Below are 26,251 nucleotides of genomic sequence, written 5' to 3'. Positions count from 1 at the left end.
ATGCTTTTCCCTTCAAAGATAAAGGGAAAACCTTCTTCTTAACTTCATCTCCGGGTAAACCTACAAGCTTAAACAATCCACAAATTTCTTCCACATATATCAAGTGCATATCAGGATGTTCGGTTCCATCTCCTGCATAAGGATTTGCTAGCAGTTGTTCTATCATACCCGAAGGAATTTCATATTCAATATTTTCAGTAGGTGTAGTAGGTTGAGGGGTAACTAATTGTGGTTCTGGTCGAGGTGAAGATACCCCGAACAAACCCCTCAAAGGATTACTTTCCATAGTAACAAGTGACAATAAATTTCAGCATGTAGTAATAATTTTTCCTTACCGATTTCCACTTACCAAGAGCGCTTCACTCCCCGGCAACGGCGCCAGAAAATAGCCTTGATGACCCACAAGTATATGGGATCAATTGTAGCCTTTTCTATAAGTAAGAGTGTCGAACCCAACGAGGAGCAGAAGGAAATGACAAGTGGTTTTCAGCAAGATAATATCTGCAAGTGCTGAAATTGTAAGTAACAGAGTAGTTTGATAACAAGATAATTTGTAACGAGCAAGTAATGATAGTAGTAACAAAAGTGAAGCAAGGTAGCCCAATCCTTTCGAGGCAAAGGACAGGCCAAAACGGTCTCTTATAATAAGCAAAGCATTCTTGAGGGTACACGGGAATTTCATCTAGTCACTTTCATTATGTTGATTCAATTCGTGTTCGCTACTTTGATAATTTGATATGTGGGTGGACCGGTGCTTAGGTTCTGTTCTTACTTGAACAAGCCTCCTACTTATAATTAACCCCCTCGCAAGCATCCACAACTACAAGAAAAGTATTAAGAATAAATTCTAACCATAGCATTAAACTTTTGGATCCAATCGGTCCCTTACGGAATAGCGCATAAACTAGGATCTAAGCTTCTGTCACTCTCGCAACCCATCATCTAATAACTACTCCACAGTGCATTCCCTTAGGCCCAAATATGGTGAAGTGTCATGTAGTCGATGTTCACATGACACCACTAAGGGAATCACAACATACATACTACCAAAATATCGAACACATATCAAGTTCACATGATTACTTGCAACACGATTTCTCCCGTGACCTCAAGAACAAAAGTAACTACTCACAAATGATAATCATGCTCAAGACCAGAGGGGTATTAAATAGCATATTGGATCTGAACATATAATCTTCCGCCAAATAAACCATATAGTAATCAACTACAAGATGTAATCAACACTACTAGTCACCCACAAGCACCAATCTATAGTTCTGGTACACAGATTGAACACAAGAGATGAACTAGGGTTTGAGAGGAGATGGTGTTGTTGAAGATGTTGATGGAGATTTCCCTCCCCAAGATGGGAGAGTTGTTGGTGATGATGATGACGATGATTTCCCCCTCCGGGAGGGAAGTTCCCCCAACGGAATCGCTCCGCCGGAGGGCAAAAGTGCTCCTGCCCAAGTCCCGCCTCGAGATGGCGGCGCTCCGTCCCGAAAGTCCTCTCCTTTTTTTTTCTAGGTCAAAATGACTTATATACCAGAAGATGGGCACCGGAGGTAAGCCGGGCTGAGCACAACCCACCAGGGCCAGGCGCGCCCTGGTGTCTTGTGCTCACCAGGTGGTCCCCCTCCGGTGGTTATTTGCTCCAGTATTTATTATTTATTCCATAAAAAAACCCGTGAAGTTTCAGCTTGTTTGGAGTTGTGCGGAATAGGTGGCCTGACGTAGCTTTTCCAGGTCCAGATTTCCAGCTGCCGGAATTCTCCCTCTTTGTGTGAACCTTGCATATTATGAGAGAAAAGGCATTAGAATTACTCCAAAATGCATTATTATGCATAAAAACATCATAAATAACAGTAGGTAAACATGATGCAAAATGGACATATCAATCATATGGTGTTTTCCTCTCTCTATCTTGTTGTGATGAATTGAGTTTTCCCTTTGAGATTTAGTTTTTATCGGATTGAATACTTCTACAGATTTGAGAGCACTTGATGTATGTCTTGCTATGAATACCCATGGTGACAATGGGTATCATATTGATTCACTTGATATGTGTTTTGGCACTCAACTCGCGGATTCCCGAGGTGACATTGGGGTAATCTATAAATAGGGGTTGATGCATGTTCTCGTCTAGAAATCTTGGGGCACTCTTTGAGGTTCTTTGTGTTGGATTGAGTATCATGAATCTAAAATTGTTTAATGCATATCGTATAATCAAATCATGGATACTCGCGGTGACATTGGAGTATCTAGGTGACATTAGATTTGGTTGATGTGTATCATATGGTGTTATTTTAGTACGAACTCTTGGTTAGATTGATCGGAAAGAATAGCTTGGTGTTATTTTAGTACGAACTCTAGGATAGATTAATCGGAAAGAATAGCTTTGAGGTGGTTTCGTACCCTACAAACAATTTCTTCTTATGTTCTCCACTAGATAGGAACTTTGGAGTGATTCTTCATTGCACGTTGAGGGATGGTTATATGATCCAATTATATTAGCATTGTTGAGAGATTGCACTAGCGAATTTACGGACCCTAGGCCTCATTTTCAAGCATTGCAATACCGTTTGTGCTCACTTTTGTTACTTTCTACCTTGCTGTTTTTTATTGTTACTATTACAAAAGTCAACATCTACTATCATTACTACACTTGTATCACCATCTCTTCACCGAACTAGTGCACCTATACAATTTACCATTGTATTTGGTGTGTTGGGGACACAAGAGACTATTTGTTATTTGGTTGCAGGGTTGTTTGAGAGAGACCATCTTCATCCTACGCCTCCCACGGATTAATAAACATTAGGTCATCCACTTGAGGGAAAATTGGTACTATCCTACAAAACTCTGCGCTTGGAGGCCCAACACGAGTCTACAAGAATAAAGTTGCATAGTAGACATCAGAGAACCTCCAAGAGTTTCAATAGGCAAATTGTGTTTAAGCAGAGGTTGTTTCTCAAAGAATATTTTCTCTATTTCATTTATTTCACGCAATTGCATATCACTTTTATGGTCTAGCAAATATTGTTCTAAAGGATCAGTAGGAGGCATAGTAATGGAAGCAAGACAAATTATTTCATCCTTACTGGATAATTCTTTCTTATGAGGTTGTCTACTAAACTTGGAGAAATTAAACTCATGAGACTCATCACCAAAGCTAACACTGACAGTTTGTTTATGACAATCTATAGTGGCATTAACAGTGTTCAAGAAAGGTCTACCAAAGATTATGGGAAAAAGTCATCTTGTGGGGAATCAAGAACTAGAAAATCAGTAGGGTATCAATTTTCCCACACAGTACTTCAACATCTCTAACAATCCCAAGTGGCGTGATGGTGTCTCTATTAGCAAGTTTAATAGTAACATCTATGTCTTCTATTTCAGCGGGTGCTATATCATTCATAATTTCTTGGTATAAGGTAAAAGGAATAGCACTAAAGCTAGCACCTAAATCACATAAACCATGATAACAGTGATCTCCTATTTTAACTGAAACAACATGCATGCCAAAAACAGGTCTATGTTTATCTTTTTCATTGGATTTGGCAGTTCTAGCAGCTTCATCACAGAAATACATAACATGCCCATCAATATTTTCTACCAGGAGATCTTTAACCATAGGAACACTAGGTTCTACTTTAATTTGCTCAGAGGGTTTAGGTGCTTTAATATTACTTTTGCGAACCACAGTTGATACCTTAGCATGTTCCTTTATTCTAACAGGGAAAGGTGGTTTCTCAATATAAGCAGTAGGTACAACTAGATCAACATTGTAAATGATAGTTTCATCTTTAGATTTAACCGGTTATTTTAGTTCTTCTTTAATAGGTGGATGATATTTGAACCACTTCTCCTTAGGGAGATCAACATGAGTAGCAAAAGATTCACAAAAAGAGGCTACTATCTCATAGTCAAGTCCATGTTTAGTGCTAAACTTGTGAAAAACATCGGTATTCATAAAAGATTGAACACAATGAAACTCAAGCTTAATACCTGACTCTTTACCTTCGTCGAGTTCCCAATCTTCAGAACTGTGTTTAATTCTTTCTAAAAGATCCAACCTGAATTCAATAGTCTACTTCATAAAAGAACCAGTGCAAGAAGTATCGAGCATGGACTGATCATCACGAGAAAGCCGAGCATAAAAGTTCTGAATAATAATTTCTCTCGAGAGCTCATGATTGGGGCATGAATATAACATTCACTTAAGCCTCCCCCAAGCTAGAGCGACACTTTCTCCTTCACGAGGCCAAAAATTATATATATAATTCCAATCACGATGAACTAGATGCATAGGATAATTTTTTTGGTGAAATTCCAATTTCAATTGATTCCAGTTCCAAGATCCAATATCATCGCATAGCCTATACCATGTCAATGCTTTTCCCTTCAAAGATAAAGGAAAAAAACCTTCTTCTTAGCTTCATCTCCAGATAAACCTGCAAGCTTAAATAATCCACACAGATCAAGTGCATATCCGGATGTTCGGTTCCATCTCTTGCATAAGGATAAGCTAGCAGTTGTTCTATCATACCTGAAGAAATTTCAAAACCAATATTTTCAGTATGTGAGTAGGTTGAGGGGAAACTAATTGTGCTTCCAGTCGAGGTGAAGATACCCTGAACAAACCCCTCAAACGATGGTATTCCATAGTAGCACGTGGAAATAAATTTCAGCACTTCATAATAATTTTTCCTTGCCAATTTCCACTCCCCGTCAACGGCGCCAGAGTCTTGATGACCTACAAGTATACGGGATCAATTGTAGTCCTTTCGATAAGTAAGAGTGTCGAATCCAATGATGAGCAGAAGGAAATGACAAGTGCTTTTCAGTAAGGTATTTTCTGCAAGCACTGAAATAGTCGGTAACGGGTAGTTTGATAGCAAGATAATTTGTAACGGACAAGTAAAGGTAACGGTAAATAAAGTTCAGCAAGGTAGCCCAATCCTATTGTGTCAAAGGACATGCAAAAACGGTCTCTTATAATAAGCAAAGCATTCTTGAGGGTACACGGGAATTTCATCTAGGTCACTTTCATCATGTTGGTTTGATTCGTGTTCGCTACATTGATAACTTGCAACATGGGTGGACCGGTGCTTGGGTGTTGTTCTTACTTGAACAAACCTCCCACTTATGATTAACCCCCTCGCAAGCATCCGCAGCTACGAGAAAATTATTAAGATAAAATCTAACCATAACATTAAACATTTGGATCCAAAATCAGTCCCTTATGAAGTAGCGCATAAACTAGGGTTTAAGCTTCTATCACTCTAGCAACCCATCATCTAATAACTACTCTACAATGGATTCCCTTAGGCCCAAATATGGTGAAGTGCCATGTAGTCGACGTTCACATGACACTACTAAGGGAATCACAACATACATATCATCAAAATATCGAACACACATCAAGTTCACATGATTACTTGCAACATGACTTCTCCTGTGACCTCAAGAACAAAAGTAACTACTCACAAATGATAATTATGCTCAAGATCATAGGGGAATTAAATAGCATAATGAATCGGAACATATAAGCTTCCACCAAATAAACCATATAGTAACCAACTACAAGATGTAATCAACACTACTAGTCACCCACAGGTACCAATCTGAGGTTCTGGTACAAAGATTGAACACAAGAGATAAACTAGGGTTTGAGAGGAGATGGTGTTGTTGAATATGTTGATGAAGATTGCCCTCCCAAAGATGAGAGGGTTGTTGGTGATGACGATGGCTTTGATTTCCCCCTCCGGGAGGGAAGTTCCCCCTGCGGAATCGTTTCGCCGGAGGGCAAAAGTGCTCCTGCCCAAGTTCTGCCTCGAGATGGTGGCACTCCATTCCGAATGTCCTCTCCTTATTTTTTCTTTCTAGGTCAAAATGACCTATATACTAGAAGAGGGGCACCGGAGGTGGGATGGGCTGAGCACAACCCACCAGGGCGCGCCTGGGGGGCCTGGCGCACCTTGGTGTCTTGTGCTCACCAGGTGCCCCCCCCCCCCGGGTAGTTATTTGCTCAATTATTTTTCATATATTCCAAAATAATTCTCCTTAAATTTTCAGCTCATTTGGAGATGTGCAGAATAGGTGCCCTGACATAGCTTTTTCAGGCCTAGAATTCCAGCTGCCGGTATTCTCCCTCTTTGTGTGAACCTTGCATATTATGAGACAAAATACATTAGAATTACTCCATGGAACATTATTATGCATCAAAACATTATAAATAACAGTAGAAAAACATGATGCAAAATGGACGTATCATTCATCGAAAAGTTTGACAGGGGACTAGATAGCTCGAGAGTGGGATTTGTTCCTCCGACAATGGAGAGATAGTCTTAGGGGATAGGGCCCTCTCAGTGTGATGAAATCCATCATTGTCTACCCAAACATAGGTGGCTACGTCACGGGGATGCCGGAACACAATAATGAGAAAGAAGAACATAACCGGTAATGAGGATTTTGGTATAGTGAGCATGGTGATGACTCAGGAGGATACCGATGCATCCGAGGTTTTGTGAAGTACCACGAAACAAAGGGAACATCACATGATAACCATAGGTTCACTCTAATATCATTCTTCTGCTCATAAGGTTCGATATGGACGTCCATGGTCCCACTATCAGTCATTTAACGAATGGTTTCGTTCATGTCTATGAGTTACGGAACCTACGGGGTCACAAGTTTAAGGCAATCATGATCTACTGAGTGCTAGTAGGATGGGTGTCATGAGAATATATTTGTGGAATTTTTTCATGAATATTCAGAATAGTTTCAAGGGGGTCTGGAAGCGTTTCAGGGTCACCAAAAGGGTTTCGATGAATATCAGGCTGTAGGATCGAGAAGAGGGGTCTAGAGGGGGTGATTAGACCCTTAATAAGTAAAAGTAGTATTTTTTAAGATTCTTCAAGTTAAGGTTGAGTTTAGCACATGTTAAAGGGCACGCAAAACATTTTACACAAGCATAGCAAGAGTATCAGCAGAAAGGGTAAAGCATCCAAGTGCAAGATGTAAAAGAGATGGGAATTGGAATGAGCAAACGCAATGGAGACACAGAGATTTTTGGCGTGGTTCTGATAGGTGGTGCTATCATACGTCCACTTTTATGGAGACTTCAACCCACGAAGGGTAACGGCTACGCGAGTCCATGGAGGGCTCCACCCACGAAGGGTCCACGAAGAAGCAACCTTGTCTATTCCACCATGGCTTACATCCACAAAGGACTAGCCTCACTCGGGTAGATCTTCATGAAGTAGGTGATCTCCTTGCCCTTACAAACTCATTGGTTCAACTCCACATGATCTTGGAGGCTCCCAAGTGACACCTAGCCAATCTAGGAGACACCACTCTCCAAAAGGTAATAGATGTTGTGTTGGTGATGAACTCCTTGCTCTTGTGCTTCAAATGATAGTCTCCTCAACACTCAATCTCTCTCACACAGATTTGGCTTGGGGTAGGAGAAGGATTGGAGTGGAAAGAAACTTGAAGAGGCTAGAAATCAAGGTTCAAATGGTAGGAATGGAATCTCTTGATCTCAACACATGAGTGGGTGGTTCTCTCTCAGAAAGTGAATGGTGGAAGTTGTGGTTCGTTCTAATGACTCTCTTTCTGAGTAAGAGGGGTGGATGGGGTATAAATAGCCTCCACATGAAATCCAACCATTACACACTTTTGACCAAACTCGGTGGCACCGACTGAAATTCTCGGTGAGACCGACCCGTGCAAAAGATATGAATGCTGGGGGTCTTGGTGGGACTGACTAGATCATCTCAGTGAGACCGAAGTGCACTGGCAAAGGCTGAACCGTGTTTCGGTAATTCCGATCAGTTTCACTCGGTGATTCCGAGAGGAAGTGATTTCATCACAGAAACTTGGTCAGGCCATCCGGTGGGACCAAGAGCCATTTCGGTCAGACCAAAAAGCTAGGGTTTTGGCTGTGGTAGTAGTAGGATCATCTCGGTGGGTCCGGAATGGAATATATCGGTGGGACCGAAATGATGAATTAGGGTTTTGGACAAATGTGGTTTGGGAAAGTGATTGAGGGTTTTTTGAGCAATATCACTGAGTACTTGAGCAACAACCTAATCAACAATACCTCATACTCTTTTAATAGTACTGGCTTTCCCAAGGGACTCAATGTGATCTTGGATCACTAAACCAAAAATATAGAGTCTTGGGGTAGCCAAATTTGTTCTTCACATTTTGAGTGGGTTCCAAATCCTAGTGTCCTTGCCACGCCACCATTGGACTTATCTGAAATATTCTTGGTAGAACTGTTAGTCCAGTAATATGTATGTTGACATTGATTGCCAAAACACCCAAGGGAGAAAATGTGCCTTATAGGGGGCCGAATTGTAGTTGGGGAGGAGTCTTACTCCTCCCCAATGGCCAGCACCCCAAGCAGGGTCTTTCCCTCCTTGGTGGCTGCCCCCTCCTCCTCCTCAATTCTATATATACTAGGGGTTTTTGCTCTATTGTATATACAAGTTTTTGAGCCTCCTCTAGTTCTTCTAGTTCTAGTTGGTCCTAATTGACTAATTAGAGCTAGGCTAATCCTCTTGTCCTCATAATTAGAAGCCCCGTGTGGTTCTAATCTTCTCCCTCTAATTCTCCAGCGACGATTAGCTCTGGACGGCGAAGCGTTGCCGGATCGTGAAGGTTGCACACTTGCAACCAAGTAGAGAGGTCGTGCTTTTGGTCTTCAGTTCGAGGGACTGTTTGTGGGCGGTACGAGGGATCATTCATCAATGGTTCGAGGGACTCCAAGTACGATCTACACCGACAAGTCCTTCTTCCGCTGCAACTCGGTGTCGGTAATGATTGTGATCCCAACTTGTTATGCATCTTCATATTGATCTTGGGTGATCGTAGGCGCGAAAATTTTATTTTCTACTATGTTTCCCAATAGCCACTACTCCCCCCCCCCCCCCCAAGCTTCACTTTTCGTTGCGCACGGACGACTGGTGAGCTTTCTTGGACATGGGGAAGACATGTCGTGGGGAACGGGCACCCCCATGGCTGGCAATTGTTTATACTAGGTTAACTAAAAAAGCCTAGTCCAGCTATTGTTTAGTTAAAATACGTTTAAAATGTAATGAATTTGGTATCAGGTTTGCATGAAATTCGTCTGTTTAATTCAATTTAGCTTTGAAATGTATGTGGGCTTGGTTGGATGGCCGGCTCTATCACGCTTCACGGACGTGTCTGCGGACGGATACCGTGTCCGTTTTAGGGGTCCGTGATGCTCTTAGCATGAAAATGAGGTGTGTGCTTACGCGGATGGGGAAGAGGTATCCCAAATATTTGAAGGCGCTCGTGTTCTCCATGGGATGGGAGTGTTTCTGGTGTTGCTAATTGAATCGCTTTACTTGGATGTAATATTTTTGGACAATGTTCAAACTTATTGTCAAGTTTTCTCCCCCATCACGGACACCCAAATCGGGCCATCAAAATGAGTTTTGCGATAATAGGTCGATCTAAATTTCTTGTTTACTTTTGCTTGTGAGCTGCCTTTTCATTATAGAAGAAAGCAATGAAAGATGAGAAACTTTCTTTTAGCAAACGAAGAAAGGGTACAAATGTATCATGGTTCGATAAAATATGGAGCTTCAGAGTTTATAGATTTCAACCATTTTAATAAAACCCGAGGGGAGAAACTTACTAGGCCGCATATTTTGTACTCCCTTCGTTTCTAGATAAAAGTTTTTTTAAAATATTTCAATATGGACTACATACGGATGTATATAGACGTATTTTAGTATGTAGATTTACTCATTTTGCTTCATATGTTGTTTATATTGAATCTCTAAAAAGACTTGTATTTAGGAACGGAGGTAGTAGTACTAATCTATCCATGCAACTATGCCACCTCAGCAAAGCATGCATATAGGTCATAAGTTTAGCTGACTTGTCGTCTTTGTTACTTATTATATAGATTAGGTTAAGCTTGAAAATCTCTGAAGATGTATTTTTACTTAACTGCAGAAAATTGACAGAATAGAAATACTTCTGCACAACTGTTATTTCATCAAACAACATGCTAGAACAATTGTACACGTGTGATATAAGCTTTTCCTACTGCTAGCATGACTTGAAAGCAGGTGTTGATTAGTCTCTCTGTCTGATCTGAATGAGGTAACCATCAGGAAATTCCAGCCCTGGACACCGGACTATCTTGCCTCCACCTAGTTGTATCCACCTGAAATACGTTGGAGCAAATGATGACAAAGAAATGGAGGATATGAACAGTTACAAAATTGGGCTCCAAGTGGGTTCATTAGAAAACAATGGAGGCACCTATATTTGGTGACAAGAAAGTGAAGGAAAATGGCCATTTGTAGCTTGCTGAAGTCTGCTCCAACACAGGACCGGAGACCTCCTCCGAAAGCCATGAAGTGTCTTGACCCACGGTTTGCCTCTAGTTTATCCTGTGTGCATGTGGCGCCCTAGTTAAGTAAATTACCACAGTTGTCCTAGATAAAGTGTACTATGTCCATACATGCATGGGGTTGAGCTGTTTGATCTTGCATGAGTTGGGCATTGAGGTCCAGTACAAACCTTGAACCTTGAAGGATTGAAGGTGAGCGGGTCAGGGTAGATATCTGGATTCAGGTGCACCGCGAGAGGGCAGACCATCACTCCCCATCCAGCTGGAATTGTGTATCCTGTCGCCAAATAATTGTCATTTGAGAGGTGCTGTACTAGGTACTATTCTCTTTTATTTTCGCAGGATGCATGATTTAGATCGTGACATCGGGACACAATGTTTTGGTTTTTTGTATGCATGGTTACCTCTGAACTGTACATCTTTCAGTGTCTTTCTGAAGATGCCAGGCGCAATGTTGGCCAGTCGGACCGTCTCGTTTATCACCTGTGAAACGTGATGCATGCGCATCTGATTATCGATCGCAGCATAAACGTACTATTATTATTAGTACGGCTAATGGTATGTGTGTCATGGATTATGACCTGGGATGTGAATGTCATGGATTTGTACTCTTTCCATGTAACTCTGTCTCCATCAGACTCGCCGCCTGCCTCACGCTGGTTCAGAATCGTTTCATGCTCCACCTATGCACCCAAGCCAAGTCACAAAGATTTAGAAGCTGCTATGCTCTGCATGCACGTGAAGATCATCCAGGACGTAGGTACGCGGGCAGGCAATACTCACCATGAGCTCCTCGAGGACGCGAGGGTTGTCGGTGAGGAGCTTGACGGCCAGGGTGATGGCCAGCGACGTGGTGTGGAAGCTGGCGAAGAGGAGCACAAACAGGAGGTCCAGCGCCATTCCCTCCGTCAGCACCGGCTTCTCCTTGGTGATCTCCTGCACGACGTAGTCCAGGAAGTCGCCGTGGCACCGTGCTTCCCCTCCTCCGGCCGCCTCAGCCGATCTCGTCCTCTCCTCCAGAACCTGCTGCAGCACCTCCATTGCACTCATCCGTCCCTGAAAGTGACTCGGAACAAATTAATGAACATGTTGCATGCATGGCTGAACAGGCCGACTTCGTGATACGCACCTGCATGCATGCGTAGTAAGCTGTTCCTGGCAAGTAGAGCGGGAAGGAGATGAGCCCTCGAACGAAGTCGAAGAAGCTCTTCCGTAGAACCTTGGACCTCGACGGCTCCAGGCCTAGCAGCTTGCTCGCGGAAAGTTCAAACACCATCTGCACTCAAATTACACCGTAAGGTAGCAACACAACCTGAATACCATGTATAATACTCCCTTCGTTCGGAATTACTTGTCGCGGAAATGGATGTATCTAGACGTATTTTAGTTCTACATACATCCTGAGACAAGTAATTCCGAACGGAGGGAGTACTAGTCTAGAACGTTAGAACGTTTGAAGAACAGGCTTACGGTGGAGACGGCTTCTTTGAGCTCGACGGCCGGCAGGGTGGACCAGGTGCAGAGCGAGCTGCAGACGGCGCGCTGGACGTCGCGGAGGATGGACTCCTTGAGGCTCTCCGGGCCGAAGTACCTGAGCACCACGTTCTTGAGGTACTTGAACATGGTACGATTCTGCTCCCCGACGTTGTCGCGGCCGAGGATCTCCACGAACGAGTCCGGGTACCAGCTCTGGAACAGTTCCCCCTCCTGCTGGAACACCATGTGGTTTAGCTCCTCGTCCGCCGACACCACCACCGGGTGCCCCACCACGCTCGTCTTGAAGATCGGGCCGTACCTTATACACATCTCGTACACAAATGGTCACCAAAGCCTATATGACAAACTGGCCCATGTAATCCGCTTGGGCCTCGCCACTCGTCAGGGATGAAAAAAGGATGCGTACCTCGTGAGCCTGTCTCGGATGAAGCGAGGGATGTCGAAGGAGGCGTCGGGGGAGAAGAACTGGAACGTCTCGCCGACGAGCGGGAGTCCCATGGACCCCGGCGGGAGCCGGCCGTTGCACCGAGGGTTCCTCCACCGGTGCACGCTTAGCAGCAGCAGCAGCAGCGCCACCGCCGCAAGGGCCGAGAGCCCCGCCACGGGTTCCATCTCTACCTAGGTTGAAAACGCGCGTGTAAACGACGAACTAAATACAGTGCATGGCCGCCAAGGCGTCCATCTCTACATGTCTCGTGTGATCGATCGAAAGCCAGCCAACCCCGCATCGGCTAACGGATAACACTAGCTAGGTTAGCGAGCACGGTCAATCCGTATGTAAAGAGCAGCGGACGCGATTTTGGGCGTGGTTTGGGTGAGCCATCATCAAACGTAAAGGTTGTGAGGACTGAGAACAGTGGTTGCTTGACTCGTTGGGGTTGGTGTGGCAACTGGCAATGCTGGATGGGCGACGCTAGGCTCCGGCGCACCGGCCCAATGGTTGGGCCGGTCCAGCCCTGGCCGCCCGATGCAGCGATTAATGACCGTCAGATCTGTCCCTCGCTTTATCCTCCTCACGAGTCATTTTTCCAAAGAAAAAAAAAATTGCAACGGCCCGAGCGCCGCCGACACCACGCCATATCCCCGCGAGAAAACGGCCGAGCTTGAAGCACCACCGCGGCGTTCCTCGTCGCCGGTGGGCGCCCTCGCCGGCCGGCCGCACTTGCCCGAGATCCGCGCTCGCCATGGATGCAGCTTCGCCGCCCGTGCTCCTCAGAGATCTGCGCTCACCATGGATGCAGCTCCACCGCCCGCGCTTGCCATGGATGCAGCTTCGCCGCCCACGCTCACCATGGATGGATCCCGCCCTCGCCACCCGCGCACGCCATGGATGCAGCTCCGCCTCGCTGGTGATTGACCGTTTCCAGCAAATAGAATTGCCCGTTGTAGCATTTTTCGTTGTTTGTCGTAGCAAAATGGAGACACGGTTGCAGCAAAAAGGAAACGTCGTTGTTTTCGCTGGTTGTAGCTCGCCGTTGCAGGTAGCAACATTTGCATAATGAACGGATGTAACAAAACCCGTTGCCGGGTGTAGCAAATACCTACGACGGTTGCAACAAAAAGTCGTCGTCGCCGTCGCGGGTCGCAGCTCGGCCGTGCTGGATGTAGCAAAACATTATGCGGTTGTAGCAAAAAGAGATGCTAGTTGTAGCAAAACCATAACGCCGGTTGTGTGTTGTAGCAAAACGTGACCCTAGCTGTAGCAAAATGCTATGCCGGTTGAAGCATGTAGCAAAACTGCAGCATTTTGTCATCTTCTTCCACCTCCAGCCGTCGCTGGTTGAAACTTTTTCAAACTACAATTGAAGCTTTCATATGGATGATTGTAGCTTTTTTCTGCGCGCGGTATCCGGTTGAAGCTTAATATACCGCGGGTTGAAGCTTTTGAATCAAACGGTTGTCGCTTTTTGCATCGTCGATTGCAGCATTGGGTGGAGGAGCAAAAAAAATGCTTTCAGGTTCATTTGAGGAGAAGGTGGTTGCAGCGGTGGGGGAGGAGGTCGCTGCGCCGTGGCTGTAGCATCTCCGGCGGACGGTTCCGGCACAAGGAACTGTGAGCAGCAGTTCGCGGACGGTGTATCCATGGCGAGTTCCAACTCTGTCTCGCCGGGGCGGAAGGAACCTGCAGCCAGGGGCAGCGGAGGGAGTTGCAATGAGCTGAGGTTGGAGGTAGGGATCTGCGCGGGATTGGAGCTAGCCACCGGCGGGATCTGAAGGAGAAAGACGAGGGGCTGGCCGCCAGCATGCGTGGGTGCAGCTGAGAGAGAGAAGGGGATCTGGAGGAGGAAAAAGATAAGGTGGGGCAGGAGGTGAGGAGAGACGTACGATGGGCCTGGATCGCTTGGCTCGCGCGTGACTGGCCCGAGCGTTCCGTCGGTGCTCCGGCTCTAAACGTTTAATTGGATCGGTGGTCTCTCTGAATTACGATGTTGTACTCTTTTTTAGTGGGCCGTTCATTCATGCGTCGCTCGCTTTGGGCAGCCATGGGCTGGCAAATATTGCAGTTATTGTTCGCCTACATTTTTCTTTTTATTATAAATCTTAAAATAATAATTAGAGTTTTATAATATTCATTTTAATGATAAGAAAAGTGCCCATGAGCTGCAAAACTAATGTTTCACCTATTTTGCACATGTTTCAAGAAAAACATTTATGTATACTTAAAAATGTATTGTTTTTACAAAAGATATAAAGTAGTTTAATGATAAGAAAAAAATCTTCAAGTGCTGCAAAATAATGTTCACATGTATTAATATGAATGTCCATGTATATTGTAAACAATGGTCTTGTATGTGAGATGAAATGTCCATATATCTTAAAGAGAAATTCATGTTTAAAATATAGTCCACGTGTTATAAAAGCAGTGTTCGAGTATCCTATAAAATTATTCATGTGCTTACCTTAAAAGGTAAAAATGATTGGACATCGGCAAAAACAAACACAAATAAGGTCAAACAATACAAATTTATTTTGAATAGAAAAATAAAAAATAATTTAAAATTGACAAAATAAACACAACAAATGTAAAACAGGAAAGTAAAAGAGAAAGAAGAAAAGAAAAGGAAATAAATTGGAAAAGATAAGACATCTCTCCTGTTAAAGGGGATGGCAGGTTTGTCTCACCTCCGCCCCCAGTTTTTTCCTCCCACACCCCTCCCCCCTTTGATTTGCTGCTGATTTTTTTGGTAATCCTAACCGATGCCACACAAAATATAAACCTACATAAATAAAATAAATTGAAATAATCTAAAGTAAATCAATAATTTCCCAAAACCATGTCCTTCAATAATTAAATAGATTAAAACAAATTTTACCAAAATCAAAATTTGTCTTGCCTTCCTCTACCCATGCCCAAATCAAATCAAATATTTACCAAAACCTCAACTAAATCAAAACTTTACTTGCCTTCCCATACTCAAATAAAATTAAATATATAATATAGTGGGTGTAAGGAATATGTCGGATAAGATTGACGTTGAACCATTAGAATATCTGAATTTGCATGCCCCATTGCAACGCACGGATAATTAGATAGTCTCTACTATTAAATGAGAGTAGGTAGGTTCGCCTCACCTCCCACCATTCCTTTATGGTTGATTTCTCTCCCTTCCACTAAAGACTAAACCGATTTCCTCGACCCTTCCGGTTGGTTTTTCCATGTCAACTACCTTGGTTCATCCCCTCCACGCCTTCTGGTTTGGAATAATCTAAACCAAATCGGGCTTTCCTTTCATTCTCCTACTGAAAATCATGTTCTACATTAACTCGATCAAATCTTGCTAAAATCAAGGTTTGTATTAACTCAATCAAATCTTAATAATTAATCAAAAATAGTGTTGCCTTCCCCTACCCCTACCCAAATCATATCGAATCTTATCGTAAATTCAACTATATCTAAAACTTTTATTGAATTCCCCTACAAATTGTCAAATCAAATCTTACCAATATCTAGAACATGGCAGGCGTGAGACATAGAGTATAGGACACAATTGTTGTTGAACTACTAGAATATGCATGCCTCTGTTGCAACGCGTGGGCAATTAACTAGTAATAAATAATAGGGCAGGCCCATGTGAATGATTACCGTAAGCGACGTCTCTTTAACTGGTACGTACCATGTGTTGCCGTGGCAAATCCTATTATGTGCCATGAGCAAAGAATATGAGCCATTTTCGGATGAAGCGTGTGTATGGGCCTCATGTTATAGATTTCGGGTTTTTTTCTTTCTTTTTCCGTTTTCCTTTGTTGTTTCACTTTTTTTAGTTTTCTTTTCATTTTCCACTTTTTAGCTTTGTTTATGTTTTTTTATATTTCATGTTGTGCTTTCTTATATTTTCGTTCTTTTTTGGGCAAATATATGAATTGTTTTCAAAAGGACAAGAGCATATATTTAGTCGTGCATGAATAACTCTTCTCAAATATGTGATGTTTTTATTTAATATATACAGTTTTAAAATATGGGCATTTTTATAGCTTTTTCCAATGTGATATCAAACCCGAAAAGTTCCTATTTATTACTACATTTCAAACGTGTGGACACTTATATCCCGAGTACATGAATATTTTTCGTTTTCTGCAATATATATTTTCCTTCTTAAAACTAATTTAAGCAATGTTTCTATAATCTATTAAATAAAATATTTTTCTTAGCTATTTAGAATATACTTTCCGAGATAAAAATGTATGAAGTAATGGATTGTCGCACTGGTAGTAGTAGGCCCACGTAGCAATGCTTGATCTTGCTGGGGTTGGGGGCGGTGATCACCTGAGGCCTGGAGTTGGACTGTTTGCTTGCATGTCCGTTAGTTATTATTGAGCAATGACATTCACCACGTTTTAGGAACGTTGATTTGAAAACTTGAGGATATCCTCTGACCCTTCTTTATTCAACAAAATAAATTATTTTGTTGAACAAAGAAGGGTCGGAGGGTATCCTATAGGTTCCTAATTTGCATCCCTACCACATTTCCTGGTTTGTGCATGTTCTCCCGTACTCTGCTCGACACAATGCACAATGGGAAAACATCACACGGCTGGTGACGATCAACGCATCGTCTGGCGCCCTATGATGTCGCGGCTATCATGGCTGGTAATTCCTACCGGTGGTATTTTTTTTGCGGGATTACCGGTGGTATTGACTCGACTCTTGCCTGTCCGTCCAGGTGCGGCTCGTTCATCCCATCATTTCCCTGATAGAGATGTTACAAAGCATGTAGTCCGTGTTTCAAAGTAAATAAATTAAAAGTTTCAAAAAATGTAAAAAAAAATAAGAATGCACATGCATGTTATTCAAGTATGTATAAGGTTTCATCAACTAATTTGATTATTTGCATGCTACACACACAAAAAAGATAAATGTCTGACCCAAATACAATAAAGCAAAAGCCCATTTTAATCTATGCATTTGTCTTTTTTGTGTACTACAAATATATGCGTGTGTGTGTGTTTTTTTTCCAGGTTTTCTTTGAGGTGCAGAACTAGTATTTGCGCTGAATAAAAAAAAGAGCTCCATTGAGCTCGACCGCTGCATGCTCTTTTGGCCATTTCCCCCCGTTGCTAGTCGCATCGACAGGACACCCCACCGTGAAAGTGCTTTGCTCCTCCTGCTCCCACCCGAGCTTCCTTTTGGCGCCAGACAGTGGGCACCAGCCGTAGCAGAGAATTTTCCTCTTTCATGCCTTGGCACGTGAATTCCGGAGCGGCTTGAGATCCAAATCGTGCCGGGCTTCTCGGATCAGACCAAAGCACGGAACCTCCCGCCTCCTCCAACCAGCCGGGGATGTCCCTGCAGGCACGCTTTCCGGCTGTCCTAGCAGCCTCTGCCTGGTCAGATAGCAGCACCGTGTAGCTGGGAGCAGTACCAAGGTTGTTGCATGCAAAGCTCAATTCCTTCTCGTTCCGTTTCGTACGGCTGTTTGGAACAGCCGGGTGAACGAGCTCCATAATGCAGTACTCCACTAACCATCAGTGTACGTCGCGGTCTGGCAGGACTAATAATTGTGCACCCATAACCCATTGTTATTTCTCATGTCAAGTCAGTGACAGAGATTCTTAACCACTCCACCACTGGCATCCTATGTGGATCTTAGAGTGCCATTGGCTGATTGGCTCATGGCCCCATTGCTCAACCACTGACCAGCCGACTATCTGCATGCAGATCTCGGAGAGGCGCAGGCTCTATGCGCAGTGTTAGGTGAGCGTGACACTGGCTATAGTAGCTTGTAAGCTGAGAATCTTCAGATGAGGGGCCTCCGGTTGTGTCCAAAAGTCTATAATAATTCAATTCAATGCAATGCATGCCGCCCGAGAATTCGCCACTTGATCAGTGTTTGTTCGTTTGCTCCTGCTGTCAGGGACCAGCCCGTTCCGTGGCCGTTTCTTTGCTTTCTTCGTATGCTAGCTAGCTAGTGGAGGTGGACTCGTCAATTCGTCATTGTTTTTTGCAAGATCCACCTTTCTGATGTCCTAAAGTTTAGTGCTGGTAATATTTTCTGGAGTAGGCACGTGAATATTTTAGTTTCTTTTTCTTTCTCACCGCTGAGTAGCATGTACTATGCGATTCTTTTACTGTACTAGGACAATGCCCGTGCGTTGCTACGGGAAAGCATAATTTTACGACATAACTTATTGTGTGATTGTGTTTTTTTTGTCAAGAGGTTGGCAACTATGAAACAAAAATTCTCTCTCTCTCGACCTGATGCTCCATCATCATCCATGAGTTTTGTTCTAGTTTAGACAAGTCCCTGAAAAAGTCCACGTTGCCTCATGTCGCATATTATCACATCCAATAGTGCCCAGTTCGGCATTCTAATTCATAATTCGAGTTCAATATGATTCAACAGAAGCTAATTAAAAGAAAATGTCATGTTCGAACCATATGAACTACAAAATACAATTTAGATACAAAATATAGAAACAAATTAATATTGATCTACAAATTGACATATCTTCCCTGCACGAGGGAATCCCCACCGCGCGATAATGAAGTCAATTTTACAGCCATAAGCGCCCCTTCTAATAAATGTGAATGGAAGAGAAAATGGTTGATTACGGATGACAAATCTAGCATATGAATCAAACAATGATCAAGTGAAATGGATAAAGTTAATGAATCCTTTAAGAGTGAAAAATATGATATGACCTTTGATATTTGCCTTTCAAGGTTGGTGTAGGTATGGCACACATTGTGCAGGAGCACCACGAGGGTGGTGTGCTCGATCGGCAAGTGCGTCAAGAGCTCACTGTTGTAAAGCTTGAGCATGGCTGTGGAAATCTTCAGTAGGAAATGGTCAAAGTTTAAGATCGCGGGCAAAAGCATTTCGCGGCTGACTCCTCCAAACGCTACGGCCCGCTATAGCGGGCGATCGCGGCCACTATGCCATTTAGCGGCAACAGTACAAGTGCATGTTTGTCTAGAAAAATAGAGTATTTCAACAGAAAAACAGAGTAATTTCAGTATAAATTCGAAGAGTAATTTCAGCAGATGAACAGAGTAATTTCAGTATGCCCCGTGATTGCCTGATTAGCGCCAGATCGCGTTTTTTAAGGCATAGTGTCGCGGGAAGCCTACCAGCCAGCGATTGCGCCGCGATCGCGGAAATGATATCAACAGTATGATCTATCTGCAACAGCCATAACAGTACCTATGATTGTGGTTAGATCTTCAATTTCGTGCCATAGTTACTGATAGTGAGCCATCCTTTCTAACCCGCAGAAGTACCACCTGAAGCCGATTGCATAAAATCCAAGATTGGGTGTTGTAAAGTACAACTTTGTCGTTGGCAGAAGCAAAGCCACATGTTAGTATACATGTATTCTTCAGATTCAGATTTCACAAATACTATCAATCTTTTGAGATTTGATCATGCAAATAGTATCCAGATGCGTACTAAAACTAAAAAAGATCCTGAAATCATCTGACAAAAATCCCCAAGCATTACATCTTTTCAGCATCCACAATTCAAGATCGACTAAACAAACTCTTCTAAAGGATAGGAATTCTATAAAACCAAAACATCATATTTCTCATAGATCTGAAAGAAGAAGAAAAAGAAAAGACCAACAAGTGCAGATAGGAACGAGAGAATAAGCTCACCTGGACATGATGCCATTGAGCGTATAGTTGCTCATCTCTTGCTCGACCACCTCCTTTCTTATTATTGTGGTGTGGCGCTCCAGCTTCACCGTACTGGTCCTGCTGCGTGAGCCATCCGCGATCCAGCACCGCCCCGCCGCCACTGCACGTGCTCCATCGACACCTTGTTCTTCTCATCATGTAGTCTCTTCGTCGCTTGCCATGCAAAATTAGCATCGCGTTCTCCTCGAGCAGCACGCTCAATGGTGGCTTTTTTTGCGCATACCCATGATCTATGTCGCCACCGCCATGTGATCTTCGACGACGTTGACGCAGCTCTCGTGGTCCTCATGGTGCACCGAGCGCGCACGAGGCGACTCGCCAGCACGTCCATGGCCTTATTTGTGCGGTAGTCCTGCAAGGCGGCCACGTATGGGTCGAGTCCTGCGGGTCGGCGTTTGGAGAGATGTGGCGGAGGGCGCCGCGCTTGGTGAGGTTGAGCTGCGCATGAGGCTGAGTAATCGAGTGTTGTAAGGGCTGAGGCATTCAACTTTTTGCGAGATTAAAGGGGCGAGGGGATTCCGATCAGATCATGTGAAATGCAAAATCGGGAGGGTTGAGTGGATTGCGAGATTAAAGGGTTGAGAGGATCGCGAGATTAAAGGGGCGAGAGGATTGCGAGATCAAATTTTCGTCTTGGGAGGAAAGTGATCGGTATTTGCTGGGTTTTTTATCGTCATTTATTAGCTTGCCAAATCATGTGAAATAGAAAATCGGGAGGGTGGAGCGTACGTAAGGAGGGGTGGAAGAAAAGGTTGGACGAAAGATTTGACGTAAGAGGGGAGAGGGAACCTTAGGTTTTTTTTAGGTAGTAGAGAAGAGATAGTAGTATGTTCCTTTTTTTAAGACGAAGAAAAAGGTGCCACTAATTAAGTTGTTATTTCGCTAGAAAACTTGCAGCAAAACAAAACGTGTCTCTGACCTCTGTAGAGGACAGAACAGTATGGCGTGACAAGGACAGATTTTTGTTATATATCTGCCACGAAATCCGCTCACTTGGCTGACAGTTTTCTGGCAGATTTTTGGCAAATTTTGCCTGGTCTGTCTTCCTCATCCTCATGCTTCAGCACCGACCCTGACGTCTGCGCAAAAAATCGGGGAGACGCTGACCCAGAAAATGATATATAACCTCCTTATTTCACTTACAAGTTTCGGCAATTTTCCCTCTGAAAAACAGGTTTACGTTGTAAAAAAAAGAAGCTGAAAGCTGAAGCTTGAGCTACGGTTGCATTCGGTGTGGTACACCAAACTTACAACCAGATGGAAGGTCAAAGGCATGGCCAAGTTCAGAGCGGCAGTCCCATGCGCATGGACGGAAACGCCGCGCATGCATTTAGCGCGGCGGCTGTTTCACGACGAATTACGTGCCGTTAGCAGTTAGGTTAGCCTGGTTTCACCATCACGGTCAAACTAATCTGAACCAAATTACTCCCGTCAAAAGAAAAGTTAAGAGCCAAATCACCGAAGAAGTACTCTTATCATTCTTGGGTCTGATTCAGTAAGGAAGACAGAACAGCCGAGGGGAACTTATACATGACCAACTCTTTGTACAGGAAGAAACACAACGAAATCTCTGTCTACCCCATTTGGCTGGCTGCCCTTCCCCATGTCAAAATCTTGGCAGTCTTGCCCTCTGTGAACAGGCTTGGGCATGTCTCCGCCATGTTTAACTATTTCAGCAAAAGAATTACCCAGACAAGATAAAACTTCAAAACCATAGGGCGAACACGGTGAGAGGAAGCCAGTTGTGATATTTGCCCAGTATCTGTCAATTTCTCATGCTTATTTCGGGGCGTTGCTATTGTTTCTCGTCCCCGAGTGTCCAGTATGTCTTCACAACAAGGAGGAGCTTCTCCCGGACGAGCGGACCATCTTCGTGGTCCACGATCTGGCTATTCCATCTCATCCCGTCCGCGACGCTCTTTATCTTCACTAGCAGGTCCACGTCGTCCCTGATGATCACCGTGCCCTCCGGCCTCAGGATTCTGTCCATTTCCAGCAGGATGGTGTCCATCTCGCACCTTGCAAACCACAAGCTCAAATTTATCAGATTGTAACCAGGTGAAAACAGCTTATACACTTTGAGTTAGCCAACTGTGGCTTGTGTTTACCTGTCCTTGTACAGACTGAAAACTGAATCAGCATGAATGAGGTCGTAGGTCCGGGGATAGGTCGACATGCCCTCGCACCTGCAGTGATACAACAGAGAGATTACTCACCCCAACAAATGCATGCATGATCCTCATCACCGTCATAAGAGGAGCCATGTTTGCAGTGCGAGAACTCACCAGTCTTGGTAGTTTCCAATGAGGCCACGCTCATATATCACCCCAAGAGTCGTTGAATTTCCAATGGTTGGGACCATGTTCATCACCCACATAGGGTCACCCGCCAATGCCGCAGCGAAGCCGCCAAAGCGTGCATTCATATCCAGCAAGTTGCGGTACCGGTCCTTCTGCCCAAACTGGCTTATCACGGACTTGTAGTGCCCAACTCTCTTCTTCCATAACCTGGTGTCTTCGTTAAACATTTCGGCAGTGACCCCCTCAATACTGCCACTAGCAATCCTGGGTGGCATGGCGGTGAGCCTCTGCGGCCACTTCTTCAGCTCACCGCCGGCGACCTCCTTGATGTCACTAACCTCCGGGAGCGGAGTTATACAAGCCTCCATCTTCTCGTACCTACAGTCATGAATCATGGCCGTGAGTTGGACTTCAGAATGGATAATGTGGCAGTGTAAGTAACCAAGTAATCACTTTACCAGGCAGCGTCTGGGTTTTTATTGGAGCAGAACGGCGGGGACTTGATGATTCTGCGGGAGGCCTTGCAGTGGATGTGGTTGGTAGGCTTTTGCCAGATCGCAATGTCGCCAACCTCCTTGATCTTCTTCCAGCACAGGCTCTTAGCGACAGACTCGATGGCTCGCTGCTCTGCGTTGAGGTCCTCCCTGGTCCTCTGCCACCCCTTCCAGTGCTTCTTCCAGTTGATCGGTGGCCCGGACAGGATCCAGTAGCCCCCGGGACGTAGAATGCGATCCACCTCGATCAAGTACAGCCCATCTGCGTGTCCATGTGCACAATTTAATCCGACCGAAAGTTATTCGATGGATGATGGTTTGAGGTGCAATCAGAATGGTACATACCGTAGAGCTGCCAGGGGATGAGGCAGCGGGAGCAATGCGCCATGTCGAAGGCGCGCGCAGGATAGGTGAGCCTGTTGGAGGCGAGGACGCCGATCATCGCCGGCACCCCGCGTTCCAGCGCGAACTGCACCTGCGCCTCGTGCGAGTCCCGCGGAGCGAACGACATGGCCAGGATGTTGCGTGACAACAGATACGCTCCCCAGCTCGCCACCTGCATGCAGAGAGCAGCGCAATGCACCACATTCAGTATCTGAAAACCAAATTCCTATGCCTGAATGGTGCAATCAGCTTATCGGAAAATGACCAGGTCAAAATAGCAACAATTGTTGATGTTCTTCAGAGTACGCAGAGCTGCTACTATGATTCGCAGTGGAACTGTGACAGGGCGATCCAATTCAACATCACTGCACACAGCAGATACGCTACTGGATTCTGAGAACCTGATCCGGCAAAGAACAAACGCAAATGACAGGCTCGGCGTGCAGATTTCTAACTGCTGTGCACGTGGGATACTTTAGAAACGTTACAGAATGTGAAAAGTCCAGTGCTCCTTCCCGGGCCAGACCCGTTTGCGCACAAGGCCCAGACCACGATCATGCTGTCTGGAAACTTCAGACACCCGCAAAGCAAATCCCATTCCGAATTCTCATAATTCTAAAAAAAAGCAAATCCCATTCCGGCATTCCCGAGATCCCCGTCCCCTGTTCCTAAACCTCAATTAACCCCTCACCCAGATTTTTATCATAAGATGCTTCCTTTCGGCATGCGATTATCGTGAGATCAAAGGGCAGGCGATTGGGAACGGAACAGTTAGTTTAATTTAATTACCCCGCAGCCGGTGTCGAGGGCGGTGCGGATGGATCCGTCGTGGAGGGGGATGAGCCTGCCGATGTCGTCGATGTAGGCGCCGGCGCCGTGGGGGAACATGGTGCCGCCGCCGGGGAAGCGGAACTTGTCGCCGTCGACGTGGATCCAGTTCTGCACCGCCTTCTCCACGGTGAGCTCCTTGTGCGGCACGTTGGCGAACCACGCGACGTCGCGGCTGGCGGGCCAGGGGAACGGGGTGCGGTACCCCCTGGGCGCCGGGACGAGGCACCGCAGCCGCTCCCCCTCCGCCGGGCAGTGCCGCTCCCGGTACACGAGCCGGTCGCGCGGGAACCGCAGCGACCGCTCCACGTCCTCGCACGGCGTGTACTCGGAGTGCTTGGCCGGGCACGCCTCGTATGCGCGCGGCGCAGGTGCGGCGTTCACCTCCGTGTCGTCCGCGGCGTGGTGCGCCGCGAAGTCGAGGGGGGCGCCGCCGACGCGGGCGACGGCGGCCGTGGTGGGGGAGACGCAGGCGACGGAGGCGGCGGTGGTGGTGGCGATGGAGACGAGGGAGGGGGACGCGCCGCCGCCGGCCGCGGGGGCGGCGGTGAACCCGCCGTGGTGCCAGACGCCGGCGAGGTAGGACGCGGAGCAGAGCAGCGCGACGGCCAGGAGCTGCGGCAGCGTGGGGCGCCGGGCGGCCGGCGAGAGGTGCAGCTTCGCGCCCACCGCCATGGCCGCCTCCCCTGCGCGCTCTGCTCTCCTCTGCCCTGCCTCCGCTGGACTGGACTGGCTGGGCGTTTCGCTTTCTGCACTGCGCCTCCCCGTGCTGCCTTAAAAGTTCTGGCCTCGGATTGGGGGCGTACGCGTAGGTGGAGGTGGAGGCGGAGGCCGAGGGGCCGTGGAAAGGGAGACGCGTAGGTGCGTTCGGTTTGGCAGGGGAGAGCGGCGGCTCGGGCTCGGGTTAAATTTAGCACGCGGAGGGATCGCGCTCCGAAATCCCCAGCTACAGCTTGCGCCCGGTCCTCGTTTGGTATTTGGCAACTGTACTTGGGCTGGCCTCCGGTCTGCCATTAAAGGCGTCACACGGTATTCGTAGGGTGTGTGACGAGCGTATCTGCGGTCCTCTGCTGCCGCCGCTTGCGGTTTTGGTAAGGAGTTAAACCACTGGAGTAAATGTTCCGCTCAGGCTCCGGTCCTTGCTTGTCAGGGAAAGCGAACAGAGCTGTGCGACGGGGATGCAGTGGAGCGAGTAGTACAATTAGCTCTTGGGCCTAGGCCGAATCGGCACCGTGACGGCCGTTGCAGATTGCGTGCAGTGAGCAAAAGACGATTGGGTAACATGGGCGTCTATGGTTGCCGGCATGCAGCCCATACAGAGTACAACGGTATATAAATAATTTACTCCCTTTATTTTTATTTACTCCGCATATCAGCTTTAAACAAAGTCAAACTTTATAAATTTTAATAAAGTTTATAGAACAAACTATTAACATATGCAATAACAAATCAATACCATTAGATTCATTATTGAATATACTTTCACGTGATATAGATTTGTTATTGTAAATGTTCATATATTTTTCTATAAATTTGGTTAAACTTTATGAAGTTTGACTTCAGTCAAATCTAATATGCAGAGTAAATAAAAACAGAGAGAGTACCACGTGATTTGGGATTTACCTGCTCATATTAATTTGATTGTGTAAAATAAATGTTTATCAGATCTTGCTTGTGATTGTGTAAACAAATGTTTATCAAATCCTGCTTGTGATTGTGTAAACAAATGTTTATCAAATCCTGCCTGTGATTGTGTAAATAAATGTTTGTTTGTATTTTAGAGGCCAGGGGTTTTAATCTCCTTTTCTAAGAAAAATGTTTGGTAAACAAATTATGATGAAATTGATACATAAGTTAAGTAAATTAAGGTGGTTGATTAGCGTACAGGAAAGGTGCGGAAAAAAGGTGAAGGGATGTGGTGGGAAGGGGCAGAATCAGTTGATGAATCAGAAAAGGCAACATTACTCTTTTTAAATTAAGTGGGAATATGCGCTGCATCGAATTTCTGGCCTCTATGATATTATTAGTCATGGGCCTGGCTAAGGAGAACGTCCAAATTGACCTTTTTTCTGAGCCAGGCTCGAGGGGCCACATCGTGCCACGAGGCTGCGTCGAGAGATGCGACTAAGGAGAACGTCCAAATTTACGTTTTTTCTGAGCCAGGCTCGAGGGGCCACAGCGTGCCACGAGGCTGCGTTAGGAGATGCGACGT

The 26,251-nt window shown here is 45.3% G+C and overlaps 2 protein-coding genes across 2 annotated transcripts; both read right to left on the bottom strand.

Moving 5' to 3' along the window:
- Nucleotides 1–10,006: 10,006 nt before the first annotated feature.
- On the bottom strand, nt 10,007–12,651 carry LOC123049722 (cytochrome P450 87A3). The gene is made up of 9 exons (XM_044472609.1): nt 12,303–12,651; nt 11,870–12,194; nt 11,529–11,675; nt 11,183–11,455; nt 10,981–11,082; nt 10,804–10,882; nt 10,570–10,676; nt 10,309–10,439; nt 10,007–10,210 (listed from the first exon to the last, which is right to left on the bottom strand). The coding sequence occupies exons 1-9, from the start codon at nt 12,506–12,508 to the stop codon at nt 10,120–10,122; spliced, it is 1,461 nt and encodes a 486-aa protein (XP_044328544.1). The 5' UTR covers nt 12,509–12,651; the 3' UTR covers nt 10,007–10,119.
- Nucleotides 12,652–21,488: 8,837 nt separating this feature from the next.
- LOC123054138 (probable methyltransferase PMT15) lies at nt 21,489–24,987 on the bottom strand. Its single transcript, XM_044477833.1, has 6 exons — nt 24,001–24,987; nt 23,173–23,383; nt 22,792–23,089; nt 22,319–22,711; nt 22,142–22,219; nt 21,489–22,051 (listed from the first exon to the last, which is right to left on the bottom strand). The coding sequence occupies exons 1-6, from the start codon at nt 24,712–24,714 to the stop codon at nt 21,829–21,831; spliced, it is 1,917 nt and encodes a 638-aa protein (XP_044333768.1). The 5' UTR covers nt 24,715–24,987; the 3' UTR covers nt 21,489–21,828.
- Between the last annotated feature and the right edge of the window lie 1,264 nt (nt 24,988–26,251).

Source organism: Triticum aestivum, chromosome 2D (assembly GCF_018294505.1).
Source record: "Triticum aestivum cultivar Chinese Spring chromosome 2D, IWGSC CS RefSeq v2.1, whole genome shotgun sequence".
NCBI lineage: Eukaryota > Viridiplantae > Streptophyta > Magnoliopsida > Poales > Poaceae > Triticum > Triticum aestivum.
Note: the sequence above shows the minus strand (reverse complement) of the source record. Positions and strands in the feature narration are given on the sequence as shown.